This window comes from Punica granatum, chromosome 5, assembly GCF_007655135.1.
Source record: "Punica granatum isolate Tunisia-2019 chromosome 5, ASM765513v2, whole genome shotgun sequence".
In the NCBI taxonomy this organism is placed as follows: Eukaryota; Viridiplantae; Streptophyta; class Magnoliopsida; order Myrtales; family Lythraceae; genus Punica; species Punica granatum.
This window is the reverse complement of record NC_045131.1, coordinates 9,384,881-9,398,119: the sequence shown is the minus strand read 5'-3', so window position 1 is coordinate 9,398,119 and position 13,239 is coordinate 9,384,881. Positions and strand designations below refer to the sequence as shown.

Here is a 13,239-nt window from a genome sequence, read left to right as displayed (position 1 = left end):
GTTTCAGTCTCTTCAGCTCCTTTCGGTATCTCCATTCTCAGCTAATTCCTCGCATGACTCGACAATTTCTACATATTCCTATCCTTTCCTCTCACGTCATTCCATGATCCAACTCACCTGTTATTTCCACCTTCACATGGGGAAGAACTCAATCAAGTAAAATCAACTCAGGGAAGCAAAATCATCGACATACCTAAGCGTAACCCATATCCTTCAGGCGTTCTCATACTCTCGTCTTCTTCTCGATTCTTCCTCCCTTCCTCCTCCTCGATTTGCTATCCCGAGCTCTCTTTGTTTGCTCGTTATGGCCATCTCCCACCACCTCCATTCTCAAATTCCTTTCCCCCCGAGCTCTTTCTATTGCCCCTTTGTCCCGCTCTCTTATTCTGGCGAAATTGGGTCCGAATGTGGATTCCACCCAAACAAACATGCCCTTATCGGCGCTATGAGTACATTTTTTCTTTTAATCCTTCTCTAAAATGTAAAATTTTCCAATATATATACACACTCTCTTATAGATGCTCAAAGAAGTTTTTTATTAATTTTAATATAGTAAATAATAATAATAATATAGAATAACAGTTGATGAGGGAGAGGGAAAAAGGAAGAGAGAAAAAGAGAAAATAATGGAGGAAATGAGTTTTTTTTTTCTATATACATCATGATATTCGGAAATTTAATTGGCTCTAACTAATCTAGATCAGACTGATAGGACTATTACTCTCATAGCGTGAATTTTTTTCATTCACAATACTCGAACTTGAGACCTTACTAAAATAAAAAAATAATTTTTTAATAAAACATGAGTTTACCAAATTATTCTTTTAACTTTCTCTAATTTAAATGTAACTAAATTAAAAAATAACCTTGCGATGGGTATTTTTGAAATATGAATGTCATAACTATCCCCTTCAATTTGTAATACAATAAAAAATTATTAGAAATTAAAACATATATTTTCAACTGTTTTGCTTAGAAGCAATTATGAGTTTCAATTAAGTTTTGTATTTTTTCCGTTAAATCTACCGCTTTTCATCGATTTTTTTCGCTAGATCTCCATTAATTTTTTGAAAAATATTGAAAAAAGAAAATATTAGAAAAGGATAGGTGGGGGCACGACAATCAGCATCGAAGGTGCCACAACCTTACTTGGATAGTGATCAGCCTGACATCATCGAGATTTAGTCCTCAACCTCCTCTTTAGGAAAAATATGTAAAATTTCGATGGTGGTTGACGGTTGCATTGAGCCCCCTCACCGTCGCCCATAGCTTTCTCTTGGATCATCTTTTCTTTTCATTTCTTTTTTCTTTTCAATTTTCTCAAATTTATATATATTTTTAATTTTTTTGTTATTTTGATATTAAAAAATGTTATCTTTTTAACAAAAAAGTTAACGGAAATTATGGTTATAAATAGAACTATTACGAAAGTACCTGTTTTAATTTCTATCGAACTTTATTTTTTTATACTGTATGTTAAAGAAAGAGAATAAAGTTGGATTTTTATAACCCTTTCTAAAAATTATTTCTGCTGAAAAAATTAACTACTAGCGAGAAACTATGTTCCTTAAGGGGAAAAAAATGGATATCTAACAAAAAGAAACAGATACTACTCATTTCATATTATATTCCTAATGAATTATAACATTTATATATATATATATATACACACGTGTGTATTTATAAAACGACCAGTGGACCCATAAACGATTGGATCCATTCAACTCAAAACCTCGAACTGGTATGTTATGGTATTAAATTCCTTATAAACACATTCTATTCTATTCCATTTTTCTTGTAGAATTAACTCTCAACACTGGCCCTAACGTGACAACGTGTGATTTTGGCACACTTACACATGCCACGTGTACTTGACACCCACCCTCAAGAACCAACTGCGAGCCAGGATTGGAATTCCGTACTCGAGACTTATAACCACGAGGTGGACTTCTTCTTGCACTTCGGGCGAGAAGAGGAGGGACAATTGACAATAAGACCACACTTAGCCGAACTAAGATGAGGTGGACATTTTAACAATAACTCATTTTAATTAAGAGTGTACACGGATACTGGGTATACCATTAACTCATTTTAATTAGGGGTGTGCATGGATACCGGGTATATCCGGAATCGATCGGAACCTACCCATTATGGTAGGGTTTTAGTAACTCATATTGAAAATATGATAGGATCTAGGTATTAAAATAAGAAACTGGTGAAAATTGGTTCCGGTTTCGGTTCCTACCTATATGGTACCAGAACCGGAACCGGTATCTAGATCGAGATAATAATTTCCCCTAGTTATATTAAGATATTTCTCCATTTTATTTTACCCGCTTCTCCCATTTCTCTCTATCGGTGGTAGCTTCCTGTAATCGTGAATGCATCGCATTCCTTATCGGCCATCGGCAGCTTTGGTTCGACGATGCATTAAATTTGAGGCCTTATCGATTCCATTCGTCAACGGCCTCGGTGTGTCCCTTTTGTTGCAGATGTATTGTGAATTAATCTTAATCTATATCGAAATTCCTTTTTACGTAATTACTAATTATGGATGAGACATTTTCGATTTTATTTAACGAGACAAAAAAATTTACAAGTTTCAACATGGTATACGGAACCTGTAGTATAATACAGGTTTTGGGTAAATTTCAATTCCAGAAACCTGTGGTATAATATAGGTTTCGAGTAAATTCTGATTTTAGGACTCAACAGGATAGGGTTCAGTTTCAAAATTTTGAAACTTGTTCTTTACATAGGGTTCAGGAATCGTGAGAAAAAAAAAATCAAAACGAACACCCCTAATTTTAATTACTCAGATAAAAGCTTATTGAAGTGACACATATATAGCTGCACCGGATCTCATTCGTAGTATCATATTTGTGCTCTTTATTAGTTCATTTTTCTATCGGAATTCGTCACATCGTGATCAATGCCAATTTCTCAATTTAAAATCACGATATTGCTCATCATATTCTTTGCTAGGAGGACAATTCAACGATTAATTAAAAAAAATTCTTTCATTAATATCAACTTCTATTGGATTTAATTATGTGCTACTTATGGTATCGATTTCCATCAATAATGAAAAATAGGTATACGCTACACTTTTTATGATATTAAAAATATCATTTTTTTCTATTCCTACAAAAAAATATCATTTTTCTGTATTAATTACGAGACAAATATATGCAATTATTAATCATTTTAAATATAATATATTTAAGACCTCTTAGTTAGATTTTCATTTTCTTGGCTGAATATATAATTAAATCGATCGGATTATTCTGCCATATAGATCCAACATTACCAAAATGAACCATGCATTCCTCAAGTATCCTAAATCCTAATAATCAAAAGATAAACTATACTTACACGAATCCGCCATTTAAACCATTGATTGCAAAATAAATTTTAACTTACGTAAATGCAGTACTATTATCAGTTAAATTAAGATCGCTTTCCTTCAAATGGACAGAATATGCATCACAATAATGATACGAAAAGGTCAAACACGAAGCCCGATTTTCACATAAATGCCCGAACATTTGGAAAAATAAAGATTTGGACCTTATACATTGCATGTCTCGTCTACTCTCAAGTGATATCCTGGCGAACGGTAGATCTAACAATTTGCCTTCCAATTTAGAATTACTGAAAAACAAAAATACCACCAAAAAACAAGAAATGAGAAATTACATGTTAATTGATCGAAAGGCCCTTGATGCACCTTGAAGAAAGGCCACCGTCGTCCCTCGTTGTAGTGGCCTCGAATGTCCAACTACAAAGTGTCAGTCGTGGAGAGGGTAAGAGAGAGGGGGAGGGGGCAGAGAGATCTGATTTCAGAGTCCGAGAGAGACATGATCCTGGCCTGGTTGATATTCTTGAAAAGATTTCTAGTGTGTTTGATTTTAGAGTCAAGTAAAATTGAGTTTTGATTTTAATTAGGTTGTAATGATTATGTTGTTGGATTATGAAAAAAAAAGTGTGAAAAAGTAATGAATAGTTGAGATAATTTAGTATTAAAAATTGAAATAAATTATTAAAAAAATTGAAAAAAAGGAAAAATAATAATAATTGTGTTGTTGACTTTTGTTGTTTAGTGAATAGAGTTAAAGTTAAAGTTAAAATTAACATGTTTGGTTTTAGGGTCGATTTTTAAAATTTTAACACTAACTTTAACTCTACTCACCACATAATAAAAGTAAACAACACAATTATTATTTTTTTATTTTTTTAACCATTCAATTCAATTTTTAATATTAAATTCTCTCAACTATTCATTATTTTTTTATATTTTTTCTCATAATTCAACAATACAATCAATACAATCCAATTAAAATCAAAATTCAACTCTTCTTAACTTTAAAACCAAACATACTGTAATAAATCCGACCATAAAATCAAACAGGTTATTTTACCTTGCATTCTTAATCTTAGCAAAAACTCGAGAAGTTATTGGATGATCATACCTCATCACGTGATATGAGAAAGTACCAATCAAATTATATAAAAAAATTTAATATTAATCACTCAAATAATTATCATAATTATTTTTATTAAAAAATTATCATGGATTGTTTCTTTTCCTTACTATATCTTTAAAATTTTTTTTTCCAAAAACTCACAGGATCCATCGGTCCGTCCATCTGTTCATCCGTCCATCCTCGTTGTAGTGGAGAGTGTCCTCTCCCTCCATTAATAAAAAACTGCTCCAAGCTCCATTCATCCCATTGTGTGGCATTGAAGCTCCCCTCTCTCCATCCCTTCCTCCCTCCCTCCCTCCCTCTCTGAATTCCCCTCCATCTCACCGGATCCAAGTGTGAACCCCGAAAACGCCATTGCTTCTGAAGCCGAGAAAGACCCCCCAACTCTCTGTCTCTCTCCCTGTCTCTGTTTGTCAGTTTCTGTGCAAAGACCCTTCATTTCAACTCCATTTCTCTGATTTACAGTTGAAGTAACCTCCTTTGGCAGCCCCCCGCTCCAGTATTAAGGGAGGACTTTCAGTTCTCCTCGCCATTGCTACTCAATCCGGGGGCTTGTCTTCTATACTGGGTAAGTGCCCTTTTCCACACTTCTTCAACGGCTTAGATCTCTCCAGCACCAACCCGGATCTGGGTCCTCTTCCTTCTGCTCCGTCCTGTCCTGCAATTTAGTCTTACTTTGCTGGTGAGAGGTTTGTTGTGTTGAATCAATAAGTTGATGTCTTTAAATATCTTGACTTTGTGTGGGATTAAGATAAGTGCATCTGTTTGCTGCTTCACAAGTTGTGCTTTTTCTTTGTTTGATGCAATGATGGCTGTGGTTCGAGTTTTGCATATTGAAGTGTGAGATCTCCATCATGTGTTCATGTTGTATGGGAGCTTCTGCAGCCCTCATGTTGTTCCTGTCCTGTAATCTCAGTAGAATGATCATCCGACAGTGATGATTTTCCTGACTGCACATGACTAGTTGGATCATTTCCTCCCAAGTGTATTCATCCCGGTTATATTGGTTCTCGTCGGAAAGAGAATTGAACTTCTTTTCTTAGTTTGTGCTGATCTCCTTACTTGAGATTCAAGGTGTGCGATCTGGGAAAGAAGAAAAGTTTTAGTGGTACGGACAAATTCGAACAAACTGTTCTAGGGAGGGCTTTCAGCTGTCGTATATCAGAATCGAATATTTGAGTTTGGGAGATCAAGTCAACTTCACTTAAAGCCTAGAAATTGGATGTAAACCGTCTTTCTAACCCACTTACTTCATTCTAGATTGGCAAAAAAGAGATGATAACTCTAAGGATCATGACTTCTTTGTGGTTATAATCTGATAATTTGTTTTCTCTTTGGCAAGTAAAGCTAACTATTATGTCTAGGACCTGCCATCGTTTTCCTGCATAATTGATTTTGGCACGATTATTTTGCTTTGGCAGTTGGATTCTGAGCTGATTCGGCATTGATCAAAAAGTTTGATCTACTAGATTAGTTATCATTATATCTATTGTCTCTCTTGTCTGTTGGTGGGAAACCCAATTCAGGGATGAAATTTGGAAGTTGGATAAATAGAGAGCTAGATGTTTGTATCTGGGATCTCTTGCTCTAAACAGAATGTATAGGCAGTTCAATAGCTGATCAAACAATCCAAAAATTTCTGGAGCTTATACCTTTCTTTAGAATTAATTTCATGTCTCTCCTAAAGATGAGCTCCTCACGTTGAATGCTATTGAGCAGGTTTCATTCAGGAATAGAGGATTTGGTTGTTGAAGTGGATCCAAGATGTTCAAGTCTTCGCCTCGTAGAAGCCAGCGGTCGAAAGGTTTCAAGGTGAAGCATGCTCTCCAAATATGTCTTCTGGTTGGTGTCTGCATTTGGCTTCTTTACCAAGTGAGGCACTCTCAAAACAAGAAAGCAGCTTTTGATGAAGGAGCCAAAGCTAGCAATGATGTTGTGAAGTTAGGACGAAAGGACCTCCAACCACTGGAGGATGTTCCCGTCATAGATGTGAGACACAAGGAAGGCGAAGAAGAAGAAGAAAACAAGACCGAAGAAGATGAGCAGAAGAAGTCTGAAGATAGTGTGGAGACTCAAGAACAGGATCAAGGCAAATCTGATGAAGATCCTGAGAATCAGGATGACAGGACAGAGGCTGAGAAGGCGAGAGAGGAAAGCATGGATGACACGAATGGAGAAATCAAGGAGGAGGAACATGAGAACCACGAGATGCAGGAGAAGGTGAACATGGAGAATCAAGGAACCAAGGGTAAAGAGGAGGGAGAAGAAAGCAATGAGAATCAAGGAACTGAGGGTAAAGAGGGGGGAGAAGAAAGCCATGAAAAGCAGGAGGAAGAGAGTAAGATTCAAGAGGTGGGCTCATCAGAGAGCCAAGTTGATGATGGGAATGACAAAAGTAGTGACACTGCGAGAGAGGAAAACTACAAGGGTGACGATGCTTCGAGTGCAGTAGAACACGAATCATCATCCGAGAATGTGCCCAGTGGGGAAGATCAACAGGGTGGATTGGAGACTTCTATGGCAGAAGGGCAGTCAGAGCAGAAGGAGAAGAATGAAGTTGAAGAGAATAAACCTAATGGCTCTGAATCTGTTGAAAATAATCAGAGCAAGTCCGAGCCCAATAATATTGAAGGAACAGGGAATCCCGAGGAGAAACCGCAAACTACTATTGCCGTGGATACGAACCAGCCAGCTTCCGAAAGTAGTTCTGATTCTAACTCTGATGATGGCCAGAAATCTAGTGAAGAGCAGCAAGACAGCACCATTCCTGTGGAAGTCATTACCAAAGATCTTGGGTCCGCACCTCAGAATGGTACAGATGTGTCAGTTGTGACTCTGATGCAAAATGGAGAAGGAAACAGTACAGCTTCTAAAGTTGATGAATCAACCACAACAGACGTTACAGAGGATCAGTCCAAGAAAACTGACTCTGGGTCGACTGAAGAACAATCAACTTCCGGTGAGACTACATCCACGGCTGATAATGGAGATGTGGCCAAGAGTGGAGAGTTCCAGGATAGCTCAGGGATCTTCGAGTCTGTTAAGTTGGAGACACGGACTCCTGAGGAAACTAATGCATCTAAGGAGGAGATGCAGAAGGCCGTGGATTCTTCTAATCCAAACCAGGAAAATAAGGTTCAAGGCGAAGTGCCCAACGAGAATGCTGATGGTAAAAAGGAAGAGATCGATTCTTCAGGCTCATCTCCTCAGGAGAAGAAGGAGCAGTCCTCAGACACTGGAAAGAGTTCTGAGGCGGGTCAGAGTGAGAGCAATATGAATGATCAGAACAGCAACAATGAAGAGAATGCAATAAAGATGACCGAGCAAGTTGATTCCTCGCGCTCATTGAATGAGCGGGAGAACTCTGAGCAGAACTCATCGATTGGTCAAGATAACTCAGATAAGAACTCAGATTCCCATGCTTCAGATGGTGGTCAAGGTAATGCTGATCAGAATTCCTCAACTTCCCAAGCTTCTGACAGTCAAGAGAACGATCAGAATTCCTCAACTTCCCAAGAGGACTCAAGCTCAGATAATAACAGCAACAATGTAGGAGAGCAGCAACAGGCCAATCAAGTGGACCAGTCGATCCCTCAAGAAGTGAAGGATGTTCGGACGGATCTTGGGACCTTGCCTGAGTCTGGGAACGAAGGCACAAACAGTAAAGATGCAGCTGCCGAGTAAAAAGTTTGCTCCTTATAGTAGGTGCTTGATGCCTTTTTATTGTTCGCGTGATCAAGCAATGTGTTAACTTGTCCGCGTGCTATGTCGGTGGGTGCATTGTTCGGCTAGGGATACGTTGTAACTAAACAATGTTGAGGGGTTCGAGGTTGAGATCTTTACATGTGCCCAAGTGTATGAGCTGTTCACACTTCACTATAAATGTTTTTCTTGCGGACAAATGACTTTTTAGACATCTTATTTTCAGCTCAAACAGTAGTATATGATGTGGCCGCATTACTTGAGGGCAAATCGAGTGAACAGGAGCTAATGGCGTTCGATATTATGCCTCTCGGCACATTCATACAGCCCGTTTATGGCCTATATATCGGAGTGCATTTACATAAACGTGCTTTCATAGTCGTCGATCATCTAGTACAATGACTATGGAATCTTTTAATTATCAAGTAAAGGATTGACACTGCTGCACTATACCCTCTTTGATTTTATTCGGAGAAAGGTGGCAAAATTATGTAGGAGAAGAAATGGCCAGCTATTGTGGCCACCGTCTTCTATCTAAATTATAATTGAAAATTATTTTCTATGCCAATATATATATATATATATTTCTGAATTATTTAAAATCATATTTGTTTGTGCACTTGCAGGGAATCAATTAAGCTGTCATATTTGTCTAATCAACTCCATGACCGTGACTCCTGCTCTATCAAAAAAAGGATGTCAATGAATTCTTGGGATATCTTCTCCGATTGATGATGGGTTTTTCGTAAACTAATTTTCCTTCAAGATCTCGAATGGATGCGTAATGTTCAGAAGAAAGAGGAGAAATTTCAAGTAAATTATAATATGAATGCCCCTTCATAAAATAGGCTCATCCAGACACATGATATAAATCTGAAACCCCAGAGAGACGAGACTACTGTCATCTCATTCTCCTAGCTCATTCGAACTTTTAAAGACACATTACTCGTCATCGACATGACGCAACACAACTCATGGCACACATAAATAAGACTCGAACCAGAGAGACTAGTGTCATCTAGTTTCTTCAGACAACTTTTAAAGGCTCATCGCTGATCATGATCAACACATCATGTATACAAACATCAGTAGGCAGGACCATCAGATCATTTGAGCTAACAGCTGCACCTTCCTCGCTGCGATTTTCTCCATAAGACGTCCCAACCACTCCTTTAGGTCAATCAGCTCACTATACGTGAACTCGGTTAGGGGGCAAATTGGCTCCTCAAACGGTTCCCAGCTCTTCCCTTTCACCCCATTTTGGTCCTCCCATCTCCTCCTTATCACCCTCAACTGCCAGATCATCCGCATGTAGCTATCATTCAGCTGATGCAGCGCATGGACTCTCCCGGCTGCAGCCTCCCACCCTAGGATGATCCCTGGAATAGCTTGGCCACCAAGCCTCCTGGTATTGTTGGCATTATTGATTTCGGGGAGGCTAAAGGAGTGGGGCGTTCCGCCAAGTGTAATGAAGATGGTTGGAGACTCGATGTTACAGAGGGTACAGAACTCACAGGCAGTCCTGATCAAGAGGGCCAGTCGGCCTTCCGGGATCGGGACGTTGCGTGCCTCTGGGGCCACCAGGACCACCACCTGTGGCCGTGCCAATGGAGCGAGTTGAAGTGCCGATGGCTGCACCATGATGAATCACAAGAAGAAATAACTAGGAAAACATTGGAAGGAATGCAAGAATTGAAGTGCTTTGTCCTCTATTTATAGGGAAAATATATGCTGACCATACACATACCAAATAAGGAAAGTTTGCTGTTTCGGAGAGAAGAAAATCCTTACGGCAATGGAAAAATGAAATTGTGAATATTGTGGAATGCATGTGATAATGAGCTATACCATAATTGGAAGGTATGCATGATGCATGTCAGTTGACAGCACTCATCATTTTCTCAGATTTTTGGTAAGAAACCGGTGGATAAACTAGTATGGTAAAACTTTCGAACATAAGAGGTATCTACTACTGTCTATCCGAGAAAAATATCCAATGTGCCGAAAAATATTGGCAAGTAATATTTTTCTTAATTCTTTAGAATTTAGATAGTATTTTCGGATAAAAAAAATGGTGTGAAAACTGTGTCATAGCTATGCATAACCAGTGTGGCTTAATTATGCGAACCATAAAAGATATCTCGTATATGGCAAAATTTACTGGTAAGACGCAAATAAGTTCACACTTACCGTAGTAATTATGGCTAAGAAATGGTGAAAAGAAACATTTTCTTGTATGATAAAAATTACTCATAAATCGCAAAAATATTATCATTTTTCATTTAATCTTCATCATATGCAAGTTATTAGGAAAATTTATTTTCTCATTGAGAAATTAGTATCATAGATTTGTCCATACTTCAGATTAATTCATTACTTAACTGACTCATAGCAAGCCCACTTAGCAAGAGCATGCTCTCCAATCAAATGAGCAGGCCCATCATCAATTCCAGATTTTTTTTTTCTTTTCGAGAGGAATATTAAAAAAATAAAGAAAAACATATTGACTTTTTTTGCTATAAGAAATAAATTCTGCAAAATGCAACTATTTTTTCCCCAGTATTCCTTCTTTCACGAGCAGAGAAAAATGGAAATTAAGAAAATGGTTTTTCACAAGAGACTCTTTCGTCATTTCATGGCAATATGGCATCCTCTTTTTTTTTTTTTCCCTGAAATTTATTTTTTAATGTACTATTATGCTCGGCCCTTACAAGGCCCAACCATGGGCCAGCCAAGGAGGGTCCAGTCATCCAAGTGACACCGACCAGAGCCAGCCGTGGCTTGAGTAGGGCCTCGCCCGAGCCTTGGAAGGATGGTGCTCGGCCTTGTCAGGGCTCAGTCGGGCTTCGCACTCTATTCTACAACTCGAGACAGTCGTGGTTATGTTCAGTGGCAGATCTTTCGCCATGCGACTTGCTAGCGGGAGTCCACATCTCATGAATGTCTAACATTGCAGGCATTGGTGTCCATCCATTTCGCAGAGATGATAATGACAGATTCCATGCCAATTTTACACGTCAGGTACGTGATTAAGGAATGGACTTGGAAACCGACTGATGCTCAGCGCATCGTCTACTGGCCATTCATCGTCCGATAATCAACTTTTGGGACATTTCAATTTTCCTCCAGAAAAACCGTTCGTTATAATATATGGACCGTGAGATTTGTCTCGAGTAACGTGGATGAACAAAACAAGATAAAGCTACTTATCCAAATTAAGGAGAGAAGGGAGCACATTGATGTGGACGAGCTAGACTGACTTATTAGACTTTGTTAATTAGACCGTAATTTTTGATCTCTTCATCAGAGGTCCTAAGTTCACATGCGATACATATATGGGCCTGGGGCCCCGGTTTTCTTTAGGTCGCGTCAAGAGATTGTGGTGGCGCATGATCGTCCAAAGCTTGCGAAACGGTTTCTTTCCCTTTAAGCGAAACACAAAAAATGCGCGTGATTAGCAATTGATCGAGCATCATCCCCATAAAAACACGAAAGATCCTTAGAATGGGGCCACGGAACAAGGTCCCCTTTAGACCCCGGGAATTTGTATCGACGATACGGGACCAGATTGAAGGCTCCAGACAAACTGATGACAGCAACGTCTGCTCTGCTCTTTATTTTGGGTGTCTTTACTTTCTACACAGCTTCATTGACATTGTGGCATGTTTCGACACAAACACGTTAATTGTCTAAACTCTCGTCAAGATAGATAGATAGCGGAGACCATTGGATGGCACAGAGTCCTTTTGTTGGACTCTTCCATGGATTAATTCCAGAAGTCGAAGGGGGACTTGGTTCGACTACTATTAGATCATAAAAAATGTTAAGATTAAGGGAAAATTTATAATTGTGGGATCATTTTTCCCTGGATTATACATCGAAGTATGACATTGTTGTATTTGATACACACACATATATATATATATAATATTTGATTACTGGAAATATGTGAGTCCCATTGTCACTATTTTGTTGTAATCTAAAGATTTCAACATAGATTGGTTCCAGCTGTTGTTGCTTGTTCCCGTTAAATAAGGCTTCAGATTTGAGTCTTGTGATATATAGATGGGCTGATCAACACCATGATTTATTCAATGATCTTACTGGTTCTGGTATAAATAAGAATAACTGTTACTTAAAAATTATTATTCACAGTTTAAACTATTGAATATATTTGACAAGTTTATTTCAATATATACTAATTACTTTGACACAATTGGACTTGATTCAATCCCGAATTTGGCCCGAAAATTGTACCTCGCTCAATTCGATATCCAGTCTATAAGAAGAACCGCTAATGATTCGAGCATTTTCTTTTTTTTGCTAACTCGGAGTTTTCAGGTTTCGCCCAATTAATTCTCAGAGCTCCGTAAACCCCAAGCAACGCACATAGCGGATAATCACGTCAAAAACGTTCCGATGATCCCAATAAAATTCCAACCTTAAACTTCTTCTTAGCCAATAGGTCCCCTTAGAGTTTTATCGATTCTATCATTGCTTGCTCCTTTTGTTGGGACACGAAGATTGGGCTGACAGTGCAATGGTTATATACAGAGCCAATTTTACTTTTTCCAATCATTACCTAATCATTTCAAGCCGCATTCCTCTAGAAAGGGATCCACTGCCTCGTTTTGTCGGAGGAACAAATTGTATTACCAAGTTAGAAAATATGTGCATTTCAGGACCGGTCATGCGAATTTTTTTCCTTAGAAATCCAAGTTCATTAAAGTCGATACCATCTGTTAGATTAATAATCTATACGATCGGATTGCATCGGAGCGGTGCTATATCAATTCAAATTGTGAAATCAACAACTAATAATTCAGAAAATTTGTTTGCATTGTCTCTATGGCCACACCGACCGGTCCAATTCATGACCATGAATGGGCGGCAAATGTAAGGAATCCGATAATGTATGCTTCTAAAGTCTGAACCTATCAATTGTTTTTGTTTAAAGACAATCTAAGAATCTATTAACTACAATAAAAGGGGAATATCAATCTTTGGTCCACCGGCGTAATTGTAGTCAGTCCTTATGTCAAATTGTTCG

General features: G+C 38.3%; 1 protein-coding gene across 2 annotated transcripts; it reads left to right on the top strand.

Annotated features, from left to right (window-relative positions):
* Positions 1-4,720: 4,720 nt before the first annotated feature.
* On the top strand, positions 4,721-8,408 carry LOC116208008 (uncharacterized protein DDB_G0290685-like). 2 transcript variants are annotated; one of them, XM_031541174.1, is made up of 2 exons: positions 4,721-5,055; positions 6,207-8,408. In XM_031541174.1, exon 2 carries the CDS (start codon positions 6,252-6,254, stop codon positions 8,169-8,171), a length of 1,920 nt encoding a protein of 639 aa, XP_031397034.1. In that variant the 5' UTR covers positions 4,721-5,055; positions 6,207-6,251; the 3' UTR covers positions 8,172-8,408. The 2 variants fall into 2 exon arrangements, with proteins under 2 accessions (XP_031397034.1, XP_031397035.1); XM_031541175.1 differs by having other exon boundaries at positions 4,721-5,169.
* Positions 8,409-13,239: the final 4,831 nt, after the last annotated feature.